Here is a 19,535-nt window from a genome sequence, read left to right as displayed (position 1 = left end):
TTACGTCAAAGCACGCACACCAGACACGAATACTGAGAAAACTAATGTATTGTTATCCTTACTAAAATATACTGTTACAAACTGGACGTTATGAAGGTAAACACCACCCGTGTGCTTATTGTGTTTCTTGGCATTTCTGTGGACTTTGGCAGAGGCACACCAGGTAGAAAACTTTATCGTTGTTGTTCTTCTGAAGGCTTCGTTTGCGGGTTTTTTTTTTTATAATTAAAATGTAATTTTAAGGTCATAAACAAATGTCGCTTTAACCGCCTGTGGTGCCCATATAATGCTGGTGACAGAATGAATGATCTCTGGTGAGCAGTTCTCATAGCACGTGATACTGTCACTTTTTCCACTACACTCGTGCCAAAAGACAACAAGCCTTTACCTGTTTGTCATTGGTCAACAGTAAATTCCCCCCTTTAGTATGAGAACTTTTGATTGGCCGGCTCTAATAAACCGCTTTCCCATAGGCTAAGCATGACGCGGGCCCTTAAAACGTGAAACATAGCTAAATCCAGTTGTAAAGTAGCTAACCTCTGTCCAAGTGCTCCGAACACAGTCGGTATGTCTGCGACTGATATGTCCGGTGTGCTGGATATCCTTCGGTTATTGTACCGGCACACGCAGACACTGGAGGAGTTTTCGGACAGCATCGTGTTCAGAGAGGGACAGAAAGCAGCTCTCATTGAGCAGACAGATACAAACCGTTTCAAATCGTTCGTTAGGAGTGTTTTTGTGTGCTTTGACAAGGAGCTACAGAAGGTAGCGAGCTGCAAACAGGTAACGTTTCGCCCTATTGAAAAGTATACATGTACATTTCCCAGGTTAGCCCTGAGGAGTTGACACGCACTCCTCTGTGGACGTTTGAAGCGGTGTAGCTAACTCTGCCTGCCATGCTGTTATAATGTTAAAGCCAGGAAACCATGTTACACTCCTATATTTTTTTTTTCTCATTGAAACTAAGCTGGGAGTAAAATGTGCGCTGCTGGAGGATATTTCAGCTTCAGCGAGGTCCTCTTTTTTTCTTTTGGGGCCCCCCCCCCCCCCCCCCCCCTTCTCCTTTATTAGACATGTTTAAATGTATCCAGTTATAATGACAGATAGTTAATATCGCCCGATATATTCGTCCGGCTCTACACTAGGACACGGGGCGGGCCCCAGAATAATACTCTGAAAGGGTTTTCACTGTGCTAAGTTATACGTGGGATATTTCATTTCAGGATCTTTCGAGTGCCATGACTCTTTGATTTAATGGCTCTAGTTAGTAAGGCAAGCTGTAACTTTGAAGTAATTTTAATTACATAGAAGAATAAAGAACTCAGATTATTGTTTTGTCTCTGGGCTAATATAGCAAAGAGTTTGCCTTCGTCAAGATTTAACAGCTTAATGGCAGATGGCCTCTTCTTATGTATTCATACTTTCCACAGATCTGCAGTCTGCCTGAACTACTGGCGTTTGTTCTCAACACTCTAAAAAGAAAAAGAAAAAGGAATGTCTTGGCACATGGGTATAATTTTCAGACGCTGGCTCAGGAGGATCGGGATGCAGATTTCCTCAAATTCCAAGGCGATGTAACACAGAGTGCTGCCTACATCCACGGCAGTGACCTGTGGAAAAAAGTCATAACGCGTCTGGGCACAGACATCACGCAGTATCTCCTGGAGAGCTGCTCTGTGTTTGTGGCAGTTCCTCCTTCGTGTGCTTTCCAGGTGTGCGGCCCTCCAGTCTATGACAGGGTGTCCATGACCACGGCCTCTTGTGGGTTTTTTCTCCAGCCGCGAGTCAGGAAACATAATCGTACCAAGACTGAGAGCTGTCGAGGGTCAGTGAGTTTGAAACAGAAACGCACAGTTGTGACTCCTGCAAGCAAGAAGATGAAAAGAAGGAATAAAGGAGGGACAAAAGGGAAAAGAAAACGGGAAACTGGAGAAGAGGAGGAGGTGGCAGTTTGTTCAAGAAAGAGGAGGCGAGTAGCATCTGTAGAACATCAACAGGCGATCCAACAAGTTGGCTCTGAAAAGGAAGGACAGGCCGTGGCTGTGGAATCAGCACCACCTACAGCTTTCAAACAGCCTGTTGAAATGCCAACATTTGTACTTCCCTTGGAGGGTGGTCCTAGTTGGAGAACAGGGATTTTCCCCCCTTTACCACCCTCGCAATGTTTTATCCGTACCCTGGGATTCCTGTATGGGGGCAGGGGCATGCGTGGCTTTCTTCTTAACAGGAGGAAGAAGACTGCTCATGGATCCAGAAGGCTTCAAGGACAAGATCTGGTAAGAATAGTCTTCTTCGAGGGACTAGCGCATTTGAATGGAGTAGAGAGGAAGCCTAAAAAACTCTCCCAGCGGTTCTTTGGCTTGGTCCCCCTGTTTAGGCAGCTCTTACAACAACACAGGAGATGTCCCTACACCAGAATACTACAGAGGTTATGTCCATCAATGGAGGAGAGCAATGCAGGACAGGGAGAACTAAACTCACTCTTACCTCAGCACTGTGCACCACACAGGGTTTACCTGTTTGTCCGGGAATGCCTCTCTTCTGTGATCCCACAAGAACTGTGGGGCTCTGATCAAAACCGGCTGCATTTCTTTGCCAGGGTCAGGACTTTCTTGCAAAGTGGCAAGTTTGAGAGGCTCTCACTGGCTGAACTGATGTGGAAGATAAAGGTGAATGACTGTGATTGGTTGAAGAGGAGTAAAACAGGTGAGGTTAGCACCAAAGGTCTTTTTTTTTTTTTTTTTTCATGGCTTCGTGTTTCATGCCCGACCTAACTAATGTAACTCATCTGCAGGCCGTTTTCCACCCAGCGAGCTTGCGTATCGGACACAGGTCCTGGGTCAGTTCTTGGCTTGGCTTCTGGATGGATATGTTACAGGCCTTGTGAGAGCCTGTTTCTATGCAACAGAGAGTATTGGGCAGAAGAACGCCATCAGGTTCTACAGGCAGGAAGTCTGGACCAAACTGCAAGAATTGGCCTTCAGGTACACTCACACAACATTACTACAGTAGCCAGCATACATACAGACATGAGGCATACTTCCAAAAAAAAGGAACAAAATTTTCTTTTCATGTAGAGGTCACCTTTCCAAAGGCCAGATGGAGGAGCTGACTCCAGCTCAGGTGGCATCCCTGCCCAAAGGCACCGTCATCTCCCGCCTTCGCTTCATTCCCAAGACTGATGGCATGAGGCCTATCACACGAGTCATAGGAGCAGATGCCAAAACAAGGGTACGCACCAACAGTTACCTCAGACTTGTCTGTTATTACATCCTGTGTCCATGGGCTGGTTTTTCAACTTTTCTTTGGTCCTCCCTACAGCTCTACCGAGGTCATGTCAGGGACTTGCTGGATATGCTGCGGGCCTGTGTGCGTGCCACTCCATCACTACTGGGATCCACAGTGTGGGGGATGACTGACATCCACAAAGTTTTGTGCTCTTTGGCACCAGCGCAGAAAGAAAAACCACAAGCCCTCTATTTTGTTAAGGTGAGTTGTTACATTTAATAGTTTGGCAGAGAACTTTCAATTTATTTTAAGGATAATACAGCTGTAAATTTCAGCACACTAATATGGACATATTGTATAGGTAATGTATAATTGAGCTTTTTCCTCTTTGTTTAAGATGGACGTGAGTGGAGCCTATGAGAGTTTGCCGCATGACAAACTCATAGAGGTGATTGGCCAAGCCCTGTCACCTGTCCACGATGAACTCTTTACCATCCGCCGCTATGCCAAGATCTGGGCAGACTCACACGAAGGCCTGAAAAAGGCCTTTGTCAGACAGGTAGCCATCCGATCTGCAAACATGCTTATCTGAGAGCATACATAGTATTAATTAGTCCAAAATGACATTTATGGTAATATTAGTTAACATCACATTACTTAAACTAGTGTTATACCTGCTAGCCTGGTGTATTTGTTGGATTAAAACGCATACATTTTAATTTACATGTTATTCTTTATTTTTATTATATCGCTACGTACAGTGCGACTGCAAAAAGGGCTGCTCATAAGCACCAATCAAATCAATAAAAAAAACCATATTTTTCTTCTTCTGTGCAAACTACATATTCATTATATAAACTAGTCAGTCGGACTGATTATTAGACACTGTAACTTACTGTCAGTGTCACCGTCAGATGAACACAGGCACAGTTATGCTTGACAACACATTCCAGTGACTCTCAAAGTGCCACTGTACTAAAATTATTTAACAAAATGTATTTATGAACAACAACATGCCTGCAGCATACATTTAATGTTGCTGTAGTTCAGCTGCTAGACATATTATATGTAATTTGTAAGGATTAGAGTGTTATAAGCGATGTAGATGTTGATAATCCTGCGACCTTACCCAGTTTATATAATGAGTTTCATCCAGATTGATCCGTGCATCTAGGAGGAGTTAGTGTATGTATGCCTGTTCCCTATCATAAATATAGTTACATGTCTGGTTAAACCAAGTCACTCCAGCTATACTGACATTATGACCAACAAATAACCCAGCACAACCATCTAGATCAGCAGTGGGCAATTAATTTTAACCGATGGAAATTAATGTGTGCCACACCCTGATCTAAGCGCACAGGTCAACAAACACGTCGCTGAACCCTTTGGCAGACATGGCCATCAAACTAAGTTAAACTCAATTTAAGAAGAAGAATCTGTGAAAACCACCATATATAAACATTATTTATGAGTGAAAGTCGGTCTTTTTTTGTTTTGGTTAACACAGGCAGATTTCCTGGAGGATAACATAGGATCCACCAACATGAAGGGCTTTTCGACGTCATTGCAGAGAAAAGGCAAAGTTCATCACGCCATCCTGGTTGAACAGGTAACTCTGGCTTCATCGCGTGGTTTGCTGTGGCTGGGCAAATTGTGTGCTTAAGTCCTGAACGCATTACTTTTCCTTGCTGCAGCACTTTTGCTCAGATCTTCATGGCAGAGAGGCATTGCAGTTCTTTACCCAAATGCTAACTGGGAGTGTTGTTCAGTATGGGAAAAAGTAAGATTCTCGAACACCGTTTTCTAAAACATTTTGATGTCATCAAGGCAGTTACGTCTATTTTGTCCCTTTATGTTTCAGGACGTACCGTCAGTTCCGGGGGATTCCTCAGGGATCGGTTGTATCTAGTTTGCTCTGCTGCCTTTGCTACGGCCACATGGAGAATCTCCTGTTTAAAGATATTCCAGGACACAAAGGGTACATTAGACCTCGCTGTATTTCAGTCAGCTCCAGCTTGTATACATATTACCCATCATGGGCAGAAGAGGGCACTCTTTCTGTGCTGTAGCTCTTGATTTGGTCCACTGTGGCTGTTATTTTGCTCTCCTTGTGTCCTGCAGGTGTTTGATGAGACTGGTGGATGACTTCCTTCTGATTACACCAGACCAACATGAAGCACAAGCTTTTCTCAAGTATTACTTTCAGTTCAGTTTTAAATATTCTGTGTTACTGCACAATATATTTTGGAGTAGGGGACTGGAATGGGATTTGCAGTTTTCTGTATAACCCCAAATAAATGCATCCACATATATAGTTATTCTGAACAGCTTGCTTGAGACAGTGGATGACCTGGTGAGCTGCACAAAGTCTCAGTATAAGAGAAATAGAGAGTTTTTACATGTATTTATTTATTTTTCAAACTGCAAATCATGCAAAGCTGCTTATTTTAGTGCATTTATAATGCCGCTTGCTCTTTGTGTGTAGGATCTTGCTGGCCGGAGTGCCACAGTATGGTCTGGCAGTCAACCCGCAGAAGGTGGTTTTGAACTTTCAGGTATCGGGAAGCGCGGCTTCCTGTCCCGACATTCGCATGCTGCCCCCTCGCTGCCTCTTCCCCTGGTGTGGACTGCTGCTGGACACCCACACACTGGACGTCTATAAAGACTATTCCAGGTGAAAGGTCCATTCCAGCTGTAATTATACTGCACAGTTATTGTGTTATATTGTGGTGTCTCCTTGGGCCTGTTGTCAAGGCTTTATAGTTTATGGCTGAACTTTGTTCCTACTCATAAACGTGAGCCAATTCTGGCATAGATGAATGATCCTCTGGTCAAACAAAAATCTCTCTGTAGTTCTGAATGTTTTGTTGTTTTTAAATTTTCTTGCTTTTTTTCTTGTTTCACAGCTATGCTGGACTGTCTCTGCGCTACAGCCTTACTCTGGGTTCATCCCACTCTGCAGGACAGCAGATGAAAAGGAAACTAATGGCTATCCTCAGGCTCAAGTGTCATGCCCTGTTCTTTGACTTGAAGGTCGGGAACAAAAATATTTTTAAGACGTTTCAGAATGCCGTAACTGTTAAACATTGACACATTCTTTTAGATCTGATGATTGTGGACAATTATGGGAAGGTGCAGTTTGGCAAAAGCTGAGTACACAGATCAAAACATGCTGTTAAGAGAAACTTGGACTCATTTCTCATCTTTCTTAAGATATTTTGATCAGCTATTTTTAAACTATATATTCTTTCTACAAAATGTATATGTTAATATTATACAGACACTGAAGCATCACCAGCATGCTATGTCCAATGTCTGTGTCAAAAGTACAAGCTAGAAAGATGCCAATCAAGGTAAATGAGTCCTTGAACAAAATATCCAATAAAATGACCGACTGGTGATTTTAAAAAAGTAATTTCTACAAATGCAATATAATTATACTAATGGCAAAGAATTAGTTGAACTTTTCATGTACTTATTAGATACATTTGACAGGTTGTAATACTGCCAGGTTTAGGTGTTCAAACTAATGACATGATATTCAGAGTTTGAGTAGTACAGCTTTGACTGAAAATAAAAGCCTGGTTGCTCACGAAGTCGGCTACTGGAAAGAAAGATTAGCTGGTGAGAGCAATCTTATTGATCTGGCAACTTTGCAGGATGTCAGAAGAAGTGTTGCACAGATATGAAAGGGTAGAAAGCTTTTCTTTTTTTTTTTTCAAGACTTGGATGTTCGACTGGACCATTCTGTTGCACATTAGCTGGCATCCTGGAGATCATTGTCTTGTTTCATGGCTCAGTTTCAGCCAAGCTTTGGCTTTCAGGCAGATGCCCTCACATTTGATCCTAGCGTACTTTGTAATACACGGGAGTTTATCGTCTCAATGGCTGTATCCCAATTCAGGGTCTGCAGCCTAAAAGTACGCAGCCTTAACGGCCCACAAGGGCCGCGTACTTAAAGACCGCTAACGCCGGAAGTGCGAGGCTTGTAAAATGGGACGGTCTAGCCTCCATCGTGCTGCCAAGGTTGCCTAGCAACCATGATACTAACAGCTGGAAACGTTTCATACAGCTTTGTTTGACAGAAATGAAGGAGAAAATCTTTTGTTCATTTGTTTGTTTGTTTCTACATGAGCTTTGATCATTCTCTGTAAGATTAAGGTCAGCTATTGGACGGCGTATATTTTAAAGTAAAGGCTTTAAAACCAAGTTAGTACAAACGTCACATAACTTTGCCGACATGTGGCCAACAGTAATGTTTTAGTGTTCTTCGTTATTAAACATTTGCACATAAATAAGTGACATAATATTCAGTACTTACTTATAGTTCAAGTACGGAATATAGCCCGTCATCCGCTGTTTTTTTTTCGGCAAAATTATCCACACCCAGCGCCGCGCTATGCATTCTTGGATATGTTGGGCCACGAAGTCTACACCGCCACATCCTTAAAATTCAGGGAAATGAAGGACGCATTTGAGGGCCGCATTTCGAGCAGCCTTTGAATTGGGACAACCTTCGTCGTGTCGCTGTGACATAATCGGCCTTAAAATGCGGCCTTTAAGGCTGCAGACCCTTAATTGGGATACAGCCAATGACTGCAAGGTACCCGGGACCTGTGGCTGCAAAAAAAAGCCCAAATCATCACCCCTCCACACTGTGTTTGACCGTTGGCATGAGGTGTTTGTGCTGATGTGCTGTTTTTATCAAACAAATTGGAGATTATTGCTTTTCAAAATAATCTCCAGTCTGGTCTCATCTGTCTAAAGCACATTGTTCCAGAAGACTTGTGGTTTGTTCGAATGCAATTTTGTCAAGCTAAGCTGCGCTGCCATGTTTCTTTTTTTCTTTTTCTTTTTTTCCTTCCCTCTTACTCAAATTTGGTCACACTTGGCTCAGAACAGGACGGCACTGGTCAAAGCTCGAATACTGGGCCTTCAAAATGCACAGCCTAAAACCAATGTGCGATATCACTGAGGCGATGTCCATCTTTTTATACAATTGCACTTTTGAGGAAAAACCAAAGTGACCATAAAGCAATCAAATTCAATTCCCAGCTGTAAAGCATGGCAGAGGGAGCAGCAGGGTTTGGAGCTGCTTTCTGTTTTGACTAACAGGAAAATCCGACCTGAGCAATCAATGAAGAAATCTTGTATCAGTATGTTAGTAAACTACTTGCTTTCCGTTACATTAATCTATAAATTTTTCTCCTCAGACTAATTCTCTTGAAGCGGTCTACAAGAACATGTACAAGATGGTGCTGCTGCATGCGTACAGGTACTGTTGTCAGTGTCAGATTGGTGCATTTACCCACCTGTAACATCAAAATACATGGACAATAAACACAAACTGGGAACCTTCAACATGAATCGCTTCCAGTTGGGTAAAAATCTGGGTTATATTAATCAGTACCTGCACCGAGCTTAGAAATAATTGTCCCGTGGCTCCCCACACTCTCTAGCAGATCATTACATGAAGGAACCTTTTAAAAAAACAAGCGCGTCCATGCTCACAGGTGTACACAAGGGTGCTCACACACACAAACTACACCCTTTTTGGCTCCTACCTCAAAGCACACTGTGTGCTGTCGATCTTATGTGCTGCACAATAATGTTTAATATTTAGTATTTACTGTCATCTTCCCATACATCATTGTGATGTTGTTTATTCTATTACTCTTGTTCTCTTCTGCTTGTTTTCTTTTTTCTTTCTCAGCAGGTGATCGATATATGCATTTTTTTTCTCTGCTCATTCAGTTGTTTTTTGTTTTTTGCCCTTCTCCCCCGTCCCTCTTCTCAGCTGTTTCTCTTTCCCTCTTTCTTTCCCCCAGTCAAGTCTGTCCCGTATTCAGCAAGTGAAAATAAAATAAACAATAAAAGGTGAATCAAATGGACCATTACGGCAAGGCTGGGATGGTCAATTTGGTAAAGTAAATCCGTTGGGCATCTTTGTTTGCCTTTAGACAATAATTCTGATGGCAAAAGAGCCAAACGGGACAGGCAAAAAGAAAAAAAAGAAAAAAAAAAAAAAGAAATAATTGTCCTGTTGTTTATCTCTAAATGTAAATGTCTAACTGAACCTGTCCTCATTTACAGTTTTTGTGTGAGTCTTCCTGTTTTTTTTTTTTCCTCTTCAGATTTCACGTCTGTGCCCAAAGTTTGCCCTTTGGTCAGACCGTTTCCAAGAACCCCGTCTTCTTTCTGCAGCTGATATGGGAGATGGCCCAGTACTGCAACAAGCTCATCAGACGCAGCAACAAAGGCAACTTTTGCATTTCACAGCAGCACTTTGTTACTGATTGGTAATAGTGGGCAGTAGTTTGATATAAACACGTTCAAATCAAGTAATAGCATCTCTGCAAGTTGTATTGTGAAGTAAGATCCTGCAGTTTTAAAGAGTAATGTGGGTAGTTGGAAAAAAACAAGATGTTCAGGTATAAGAAGACTGACAACCAGGGCAAAAAATCCAGCACTGCTATGATGTGCTTAATGTTTTGGACCTTAGCACATTTTACTTTGTGCCTTTTTTGCTCCTCAAGTTTTACTCGGTTGCTCTTCAATCTGGGAACTTTATGGTTTGATCCATTTTGGTGACAGGGATGCTTCCCTCTCATTTTCCTTATAGATTTAATATTTACTTAAGATAGCAGCCACACAAGCTGGATTTTAGAGGTAGAGATGCACTCAGAGTACTGCTGTGGTGTCCTGTTTACCATACTATAGATTTGTTTAAGCCGAACAGCAAACAGCAGTGGCATCAGGCTCGTGGCCAGCAGAGGGCGCCCTTTTCGGGTGATGTCGCTTGTGAAAGCTCAGTGAGAGTGTGATAATTGTGTCGCTAACACCCTGAGATGTCAGTGCTCCCAGTTAAACGAGCAGATGAAAACAGGAGAGAATACAAAAATGTATTATATTACATGAAACGGCAGACTCAGGATCAGTTACAGCAGTTAAACTTACTCCTCTCCAAACTGGATGTTGGCAAATAACAGCAGAGCCAAGTTAATGTGCTCCTGTGAGTTAATGAGTCCCACATACTTGCGAGTTGGACGCTTTCAGAGCTGTTATATTTTATCCTTTTTCATTTTCAGTTATCTACATCTTCTTAATCACTGCGTGCTAGTTTAATGTCACTTATTTTTAAATTATATAGATGGTATTGTATTTAATGCATACTTTATTTTTTTTTATTAGCACCCCTGCGGAGACCACACTCCGCAGGGGTGCTAATTATTCTTGTGCAAACAGTTTAAAGGAGCGAGGAATATAGTGGCGTCAGGGTGACTGTGTGGCAAATGGTTAACATGGTTCGAGGCTTCGTCGGGTCAGGCAGTGGGAATTCCAGTAACAGAAGTATACTTTCTATCAAGGTGCTCCCACAATGCTTCAATAACTTGAACAGCAAATTGCAAATTTGGATTAATCACTCTGGAAAACCTGTTTCCGGTAATTTACAGTTGAGTTCTTATTAAAATTTGGCATTTGGGTTAGCTGCCCTTTTTATGTTGAACGATTCAGGCCAGTTTCAAGTGGCTTAACAAAGAAACAGTCCTGTGAAAATGGTCATGACTGAAGTGAAAATGAGTGAAAAAGCAGATGATGTCCAAAGAAAAACTTTTAAAGATCTTCATAAAGCCCAGAGAACTGCTGCTCAAGACTGCTTAAAATGTCCAGCTAAGAAAAATATGAAGGGTGGCTCAAGACTTTTGCACAGCCAGATATTTTCTGATGTTCTAGAAGTAGAAGTTCTTCTACTTCTACTTCTGTCAGTTATTTTGGCATGTGTTCAGGATGTATGGTAGTAATTTGCGTTTGTTTTCCATTATAGTTCATTCTGTGTATTCATGGTACGTTTAGGAGAATCAGGAGATTTATAACCTCATTCAGCCTGGAAAGTTAAACATTAGACTAAACCACATAGTAAATTCCTAGTTTGCAGCAGTGTTGTGTGCGCTTAATTAACCCTAAGACTTTTGAATGTTTAAATAAATATAAACATTATTTACAGCGCACAAATTGCTGGGGATGATAGTTTAAACAGTTTCAATGTGATTTTGAGGATATTAGGCTGATGGTATCCTGTAATATCACAATATGTTGTCAGCATACGTACTGCATTGATATAACCATTTATTTTAGCAGGTTGCTATAGTATTACTAAAGTGAGTAAACGCTATGTTAATTTCATTAACATGTGTTATTATAGGATAAGCTAAACTATTCACTGGATAGTACTGGATTGTAACCCACAATTGCTGCAGTGTTACTGAGCTGTGATGTAAAATTCAACCCATTTTCCTTCAGCCACCTGAGCAAACACATTAATAACTTAATTTCTTCTCTCTTTGCCTCTCTAGGACTGATTTTAGGTGATAAGGCCCAGACGGGGATTGTGCAGTACGAAGCAGTGGAGCTGCTTTTCTGTCTGTGCTTCTTGCTGGTGCTGTCACAACACCGTCTTCTCTATAAAGATCTGCTCGCACACCTGCACAAACGTATGTAGTCTCAAAAGTGATGTTCAGATTCTTCTTCCAAAAAATGCAATTAAAATGTTACGCAAAGTACTCTGCAGAAGTCTGAGCATCTCAGTTTTCCTTTAGATTTTGTTGTTAAAATGGAAAATGGGCACAGTGATGAATTAAAACATGTGCAAAAATACATGGAAATACAAGACAAAACAAAGTGCAATTCTAAAACAGTTGGAATTTGGTATGATTACCTTTTTTCTTTTACGTTTTCTTGTAATTTCTTTAAGGAGGCTTCAGGAATAGTTCTCCAGGCTTCTTGAAGCACATTCACAGCTCTTCTTTGGATCTTGGCTGTTTCTCTTTGAGGTCTGGGCTCTGGGGAGGCCAATCCAAAACTGATAGTGCTGCACTGTGTGTTTTTTCTATCCATTGCTTTTACTGCATTAGCAGTCTGTCTTGGATCATTTTGTTGCTGAAAAATGAGGCTGAAGCCAATTGGATGCTTTCCAGATGATCTTTCATTGTGGATAAAATCTGGCTGTACATTTCTTTTTTTCATGAGCCCAGCAATTTTGACGATCCCCAACACCACTGACACTTTTGTCAGTTGCAGACTCTTGTTCTGCTCACATATTAAGTTGTATTTGCATATCAAAAATAATTTGCTGCAGAGTCACAAATAACATCCAAAGAAGTGCATGTGCATACTATCAGTAGGAGTCTCTTTGTTTCCTCCCTACGTGCAAAAGGAGGAGACACGAAGAGACAGCCTGAAGGGGTCACGAGTTTGTGCACTTCTAGGAGGGGCATCCAGAAGGGCATCTGGTGTAAAGTCCCATATCAAACATGCAGATTTGTTTGCTGTGGTGAACCTTTGAGGACTACAGCAGGATAAAATAACCGCTGCCTGTGTGTATGTGTGTGTGGATGCTTAATTAGGCAAGAATAATTAAAAACAAAATAAAAGTACTACAGTTTGGAAAAATGAAGCTTTTCGATTTCACTACGAAAGGCTGTCCTTCCTGTCGCTTTCCAGGAAGGCTGATTCTTTTTAAATGTGGACTTTGTAAGAGGTGCACCTAATTTAGCCAATATACACATATCATTTTACATGTATAATCTGCAGTTTATTGGCACCTGTCATTTGATTTTACAGTTTGTCACCAAAGAAGGAAATAAAAAGCTTCTTATCTTTATCTTTTTACAGGAAAGCGCAGTCTGGAGCGGCGTCTGGGGGACCTGAGGCTGGCCAGGGTGCGGCAGGCCGCTAACCCCAGGACTCCAGTCGACTTCTTGGCCATTCAGACGTAAATTACTATTCCTAGTCCCAGTTTCCAACATGACCGCAGAACAATACTCGGAGATTAAAGGTATGGATTTATTTAATCTAGATTCCCTCCCCTTTTTTGTTAAAAACATATTAAAAGCCTTTTTTTTTTTCTTTTGCTTTGTTTAATTCTTAAGTTGTAAGTGTTTTAACAATATATATCACCAAAAAAACCTCAAACCAATACATGACATCTTTCGGATCTAGAGTGTCAGGAAACATGTCTGGAAAACACAGTACTTAGTCGTGTGCTGCAAAACACTTAAGTGCTAAACCTTAGTCATAAACGCACACAATCAAACAACAGCAGCCTGTCAAGATCGGTAATTGAAAGTCATGCAGCTACTGTAATAGAGCAGGTCTCAGCCCATAGCTGTGTGTGTCTTTGTGGACTTTGATTTACACCTTGTAGTAGTTTTCCATAAAGAGCATGTGAGGACATACGTCACAGAAGTTGTGAGCCATTCACCAAAGGATTGTTTTTTTTTTACTTTTGTGTTACATCACATATGCTCAGTTCTTTAGATAATGCTAAAGTTGTTCAGAAATGAACAAACCTGAAGGGTTCTGTGTTCTTTTTTATTTTCTTTTATTTTTACTATGTTCAACTGTGCAGATTCATATATTTGGAGTCAAAGAAAGGTGTGTAATGGATATAATGTTATATTGGATATATGATATGTAAAAAATATGTAAAATGAAAATTAAGAATGTCACTGTTAAATAAATCCTGTTTTATTTTCAAGGGAAGTAATGTAATGTTTCATATGTCAAGTAAACATCAGAATCTGTATGAAATTCTAGTGAATTTTGATGAAAAGCAGTGATAAACATCTGGATTTTTGCTGTATGGCAGCATTTTTACTCTCCACAGTCCTTAAGCCCTTTGAGTCTTCTGTTCCTGTGTGTCAGTCACGAAGGCGTCGTTGTCGTAGGGATTCAATTCCATCCCAACCGAGGACTTTCTGAATCTGCCACGAAGCAGCTGGTAGAGGGCCACCAGAGGAATGGAAATCACAGGCACCACGCAGAGGAGGATGATTATGGCAAAGACCCAGTCTGGATAAAGCTTCTCTTCAGTTTCAGGGAATTTTTCCTGAAAAGAAAGATCAAGGTGGAAACAATGAAGGACATTTATTTATTTAATTATAAAATATGGTTTAAAATTGGTAAAATGCGCTAATTTTCTTTCTTCGGGTTAAATAGAGCGCAACAACCAGCAAGCAGGCAATTAGCTTAGCTTGACTAATTCAATTCATTTTTTATATTGATTTACTTTATTTAAATTCTATTTTTTATTGCTGTGTCCAGCACTTTGGTCAGTGGTTGCTGTTTTAGTGCTTTAGGGCTAACTTAAGGTTATCGAAACCAACCAAGAGATATTTCAGGCTCATAAAATCCCATAAAGGACTGAGCTGTCATTTTATCCCGCCGGTCTATATTTATTAATCGACATATTTGTTAAAATGTAGGTTTTGATAGACATTTTTAAACTCTTGCTTGTTTGTTAACAGACATTACAGATAGTCGCTTCTCAGGTAAAAGTCTGGCTGCTGGATTCATTTCAGAAGTCAGTTTGATTTTTAGTAGCATCTTCCTTCAGGATAACTCGCTATGACTCACAGCTCAGATCATTTCACTGTACTCAAATTGTCTCCACAATTAAAAGATCTCAATCCAGTAATGTACCTTTGGGATGTGATGGAACAGAAAATTGGAGCAGTTCTGAAGATAAATAGAGGAGCGAACAAACTGCACCTAATAAAATCTTGACTTATGAGTAGATTCATTCTTCAATTCTTGGCTTTCCTGCTTACATAATCTGGGTTCCATGCTTGATAGGTGGGACGTGTCTGTGCCTGGACAATCACATAGGCAACAAACACCACCAGGAGCAGTAAAGGACTGATCACCATCCAGCACGCCTTCCAAAAGATGTTTGGCCTCCTCCCAGTCATGATATAGATGTCGTCACTGAAACTGGCAGAGGAGACGTAAAACGGATATGAATTATGATTGTTAGTGAAGTTTACAGTGTTATGTTCAGGAAGAACAGGAGAAAAAGTTACGTTTTCATTCCACGGAAGTAAATAACTCCAATAATCTCAAATAAAGCAATGATGAGCAGAGGTACAGATCCCACGTAACCATTAAACACCTCCACCCAGTAGTTGCCTGAGCTCAAGGTGAAGAGGAGCGCCACCAAGAAGGATATCAAACAGATGACCGCTGCAGAAGTGAAGAAGGTGAAAGTTTAAAAGAGGGAATTCAAAGGAAATTGTTTTTGACTTAAAAAGCACAAGCTGATGTGCAAGTACCTGATATGAGTTCCTTGGGCATCCACCTGGGCAATAGTTTGAGTTCATTGAGGGGCGCGAGGACACCCTCTATGTTACCAAACATGGAGGAGAGACCTAAACTAAAGAGCATGACAAAGAACAGTACGGCCCATACCTGCGAGCCCGGCATCGATATCACCGCTTCAGTGAACACGATAAAAGCCAGGCCAGTACCTGAAACACTCTGAAGATAAAAAAACAAGAAGCTAATGAGGATACTTGAAATGGCAATGTCTGAAAATGACCAGTGTTTGTGGATGGAGGGGCTCGAGGATAGAAGAATGACTATAAGATGGAGTGAGTACCTGCTTAAGTAATTTTTGTAGATCACACTCCCTCAGGGACAGACTCTGGAATTTCTCTGGATATGTCGTATTTAGATATTCATACCAGTAATCGTAGTTCTGCAGGGTTATGTTCTGGTCTGAGAACTCAAAGTAATTGGTCAGAGCCAGGATGTTCCTGCAGATAAGATTTGAAGAGTAAGTACTCAGGATCAGGCAAAGACGTAGTTGCAAAACCCCACCTAAAATAGGCATGCTTACGTACTCGTCTTTACAGGCGTTAAAGGCGGTGGTGGCTTTAAACCCCAGGATGGAGAAAATCGGAATGGAGGCGTAGATAGACGTTGCGCTGTTTATCACTCCCACAAGAACAGCGTCTCTCTCGCAGTTGTTTCTAACAACACAAAGAGCGAGAGAAAGACGAGCTTACTAATCACCCCGTGTTCACCGGGGGAGGTTAAGAAGTGTCTGTCCTTACTTCTCTTCATTGTAACTGGAGAAAGATATGAGACCTCCAAACGCCACAGAAAGAGAGAAGAAGATCTGCGTGGCGGCGTCCAACCACACCCGTGGGTTCGTCAGGGTTTGCCACTGTCACGAGCATAACATCTGATTAGGAAATCAGCTGTTTGTGGGACAAAAGATTAAAAATTTCACTCCAACTCACATCAGGGGTGAAGAGGTACAACAGTCCATCAGTAGCTCCAGGCAGAGTGAGGGCACGGATCAGGAAAATAGTCAGCACCAGGTAAGGGAAGGTAGATGTCACATACACAGCCTGAAAATATATAGAAACATTAAAATAACATGTTTTCTGGGGGGAAATGACAGATGTAATGACTTGGGAGAACAGTTTTGTAAGATAGAAACCACATATCGTGATAGCACAGGGTTAGGCGTCCAGTGTTCTGCAACCTATCATTAAATATTAAATGTTTTTGGTAGTTACACTGACCTTTCCCACGGAGTCGATGCCTTTGATGAAGCAGATGTAGACGATGCACCAGGCGCTGGCTAGACAGATCACCATCCCCCACTCCACGGAGCCGCTGATCTCGATGTCAGGTGTGATGTTGAGGGTTTCACGGTACCAGAAGTAATTTACCGGAGTGCTTTTCTTACACTCCAAATTATAGTCTACATGGACACACATACGCAAAAGATTTTGTAGACCAGCATAAGGCTGGAATGGGCCAAAGCACCATCGACAAGAAGGTTGGTGAGAAGATAACTGCTGGTGCGGAGTTGGAAGCATTATGCTTTGGGACTATTTTTCTGTAAATGGTGCCAATGTATGGGCCCACGTACTGAAACATCTTGGATGAGAAACCCGCAGCTGCAACACTGAATGTTGGTCACAAATCGGTCTTCCAATGTGACAATGACCCAAAACAGATCTTTATGGCAACAAAACAGTGGCTAAAGAAGAAGCACATTAAGGTCATGGAGTGGTCTTCCTAGTCTTCAGACCTCAGTCCTATAGAAAATATGTGGAGTGAAACTTTGAGTTGCCAAACAGCAGCCACGAAACCTAAAAGATTTGGAGTTTCTGTAAATAGAAGTGAACTAAAATCCTCCTGAGAATTTTGCAAACCTGCTGACCAACTACAGGAAACGTCTCACCGCTGTGATTGCCAACAAGGATTTTCTCTAAATCATGTTTTGGTGTGTTTGGTATTGTGTCTCTCCATTAAAATGAAACTACCACAAAATACTGTTCATTTGTTTAAAAGTGTGTAAAATTACAAATTCAGCAGAGCGTCAACAGTCCCAACACTGCATCATCATTGCTATTTACTTGTTCATCTCATGTCTTAGTTGCACCTATCTTTAAAAAAAATCATTGTCTTTTTTATTTTATGTTGTGGTGCAATGTTCCCTTTGTGCCATAAAGCTGTCCAGCAGTATTTTTTTTTTTTTTTACTGAATCTCTCTTGAAATGCTACCAAGAGCATGGCAGGCAGCCATAAATCTTTACTGATAATCCTAAACTTTATCTTTGTTATTAAATCTGCAAACAGTGGAGCAGCAGCAGAATCACGGCGTACGGCCATAAATTTATCAAGCAAGAATAATACCGAGGTGTGCTCCTGTCTCACCTATGCGGCTTTCATTTAGTGGGCAGGTGCTCCACGGCAGGGGTTCCTGAAAAGAGTGGAAGAAGTACCACAGCACCCAGGCCAGAATGGTGTTGTAGAAAACGCCCACCAGAAACGATACAATCAAACAGGCGATGCCTGCACATAAGAAAGATTTTTTCAGGTATTAATTTTATTTTTTGAATTTAAAAATGAGGAATCTTTGACCGGTGTCAATTTCAACAAAAGAAACATTTATTTTTTGGTTATTCTGTTTTACTTTCTACTTTATTATTGTACATGATACAGTTGACTAAAGGGTTGAAAAACAACTAAGAATCTTAGATTAACTAATATGTCGTTAAAATAAAGCAACACACTCGAATAGTATAACTGTAGAGTACATAAAAACATTTACTATTACTTTTTGGGTTACCCACCTACTCCACCGATTACGGGATTGATGGTCTTCCAGACACCCACGCTGCCCTTCCGGAGCCTCTGTCCTACAGCCAGCTCAAGGAAGAGCAGGGGGAGGCCCTCAAACACCAGCGCTATCAGGTAAGGGATGAGGAATGCACCTGAAGACATGAAGTAAATATTTATCTTACAGTTAGGCATTTTTATGATTACAGTGCAAAGCTCTGCTAATGAAAACACACTGGGTTGCTGGGAATCGGGCTGACTTTTTTTTTTTTTTTTTTTAAAAAGAAAAACCCACTATATTTACAAAATTTTAAAAAAATTATTAACTTCTCGTGTCACCTCGCTGCTTCACCGTACGAGCTCCAAACCAAACAAATCTGAGGGGAGATTAACAATAGAAAAACGTGACTCAATTAAACAGACTAAGCCAAAGTTAAACAGACGCTCAGCAGATTTGAGAAACAGTCTTTTGGGAAGTCAATATGTGAAGGTGATAGAGCCCACACACATTTTCTGGACTGGCTGTTTACACAGCCTGACCCAGAGCAGGCTCCTATAGAACTCCGTGGCATGAGGACTCGGCGTATCTCTCTGGGTAAGTATGAGGAAGCAAACAAAAGTGGATATATTCCTCACAAACAGTATGTAATGATTCCCATGGTTAATCAGGTATACATAAAGTTATTCATTTCCAGACAGGTTCAGGGACCGACCCGGTTTGTTCGTTAATACCTACTGAAACAAAATGGAAATGCAAACCGATTAAAGCATCTCTACACTGGATGATTAAACAGGACTCTTACAGATACTCTTACAGTAGGAGCGATGGTGTAAAGTGAGTAAAAGGGCAGCATCTCACCTCCTCCGTAGATTTGGCAGAGGTAAGGGAATCGCCACACATTTCCGATTCCCACTGCAAAACCAATACATGTCAGCAGATACTGAGCCTTGTTGTCCCACTTGGGTCTCTCCTCCGGCCCAGCGTCTTTTCCCATCCTCAGCTGGAAAAAAGACTCAGTGCAATTCCAGTTGTGTTACAAAAATACACCTAATGGAATTGTAGCATGCAGTCTGATCAAATTGCATATATTTTGTGGTTAGTCCAGAATTCTCCTCCTGCTCCGTACTTTGGATGAATTACACTCCTGATTGGTTCGGTCTTCGTGATGTTCAGCACTCCTCTTTCATCCTCTGTGCGACCCTCCCGTCTCTGAGTCAGAGGTGCAGATTCTGTTCTTTTTGAGACATCCAGCCAGCAGGAAGTTTGGTGAAACACTTGCCAGGGTGATTTAGTGGTTTTACCTCCCTCCCGCAGAATGGGAGTGTGCTGAAACTTGAATTAATGGATAACCTGGTGATGCTTTTCTCTGCTACACCAACCTACA

General features: G+C 41.4%; 2 protein-coding genes across 4 annotated transcripts; one reads left to right on the top strand and one right to left on the bottom strand.

Annotated features, from left to right (window-relative positions):
- Positions 1-25: 25 nt before the first annotated feature.
- On the top strand, positions 26-13,941 carry tert (telomerase reverse transcriptase). Of its 2 annotated transcripts, none has more exons than XM_026156022.1 (17): positions 26-96; positions 1,431-2,706; positions 2,795-2,984; positions 3,078-3,231; positions 3,322-3,489; positions 3,626-3,787; positions 4,739-4,840; positions 4,926-5,011; positions 5,093-5,209; positions 5,353-5,424; positions 5,717-5,905; positions 6,138-6,264; positions 8,445-8,506; positions 9,366-9,490; positions 11,586-11,723; positions 12,904-13,066; positions 13,880-13,941. In XM_026156022.1, the coding sequence occupies exons 1-16, from the start codon at positions 91-93 to the stop codon at positions 13,005-13,007; spliced, it is 3,078 nt and encodes a 1,025-aa protein (XP_026011807.1). In that variant the 5' UTR covers positions 26-90; the 3' UTR covers positions 13,008-13,066; positions 13,880-13,941. The 2 variants fall into 2 exon arrangements, with proteins under 2 accessions (XP_026011807.1, XP_026011806.1); XM_026156021.1 differs by lacking the exon at positions 26-96 and adding an exon at positions 463-783.
- On the bottom strand, positions 13,884-19,401 carry slc6a18 (solute carrier family 6 member 18). Of its 2 annotated transcripts, XM_026156024.1 has the most exons (12): positions 19,010-19,401; positions 18,165-18,305; positions 17,746-17,883; positions 16,602-16,783; positions 16,314-16,424; positions 16,125-16,237; positions 15,912-16,040; positions 15,668-15,824; positions 15,342-15,546; positions 15,093-15,252; positions 14,841-15,003; positions 13,884-14,119 (listed from the first exon to the last, which is right to left on the bottom strand). In XM_026156024.1, exons 1-12 carry the CDS (start codon positions 19,143-19,145, stop codon positions 13,901-13,903), a joined length of 1,854 nt encoding a protein of 617 aa, XP_026011809.1. In that variant the 5' UTR covers positions 19,146-19,401; the 3' UTR covers positions 13,884-13,900. The 2 variants fall into 2 exon arrangements, with proteins under 2 accessions (XP_026011809.1, XP_026011808.1); XM_026156023.1 differs by having other exon boundaries at positions 14,091-15,003.
- Positions 19,402-19,535: the final 134 nt, after the last annotated feature.

This window comes from Astatotilapia calliptera, chromosome 22 (genome assembly GCF_900246225.1).
Source record: "Astatotilapia calliptera chromosome 22, fAstCal1.2, whole genome shotgun sequence".
Taxonomy (NCBI): Eukaryota; Metazoa; Chordata; class Actinopteri; order Cichliformes; family Cichlidae; genus Astatotilapia; species Astatotilapia calliptera.
Note: the sequence above shows the minus strand (reverse complement) of the source record. Positions and strands in the feature narration are given on the sequence as shown.

Coding starts and splice junctions, on each gene's coding strand:
- slc6a18 (XM_026156024.1), bottom strand. CDS start 19,145: ATGGGAAAAGACGCTGGGCCGGAGGAGAGACCCAAGTGGGACAACAAG. Junction 16,425..16,601: donor GCATCGACTCCGTGGGAAAG/GTCAGTGTAACT, acceptor ATATATTTTCAG/GCTGTGTATGTGACATCTAC. Junction 16,041..16,124: donor TCCAGTTACAATGAAGAGAA/GTAAGGACAGAC, acceptor TTGTGTTGTTAG/AAACAACTGCGAGAGAGACG.
- tert (XM_026156021.1), top strand. CDS start 568: ATGTCTGCGACTGATATGTCCGGTGTGCTGGATATCCTTCGGTTATTG. Junction 5,425..5,716: donor GAAGCACAAGCTTTTCTCAA/GTATTACTTTCA, acceptor CTTTGTGTGTAG/GATCTTGCTGGCCGGAGTGC. Junction 11,724..12,903: donor GCTCGCACACCTGCACAAAC/GTATGTAGTCTC, acceptor ATCTTTTTACAG/GAAAGCGCAGTCTGGAGCGG.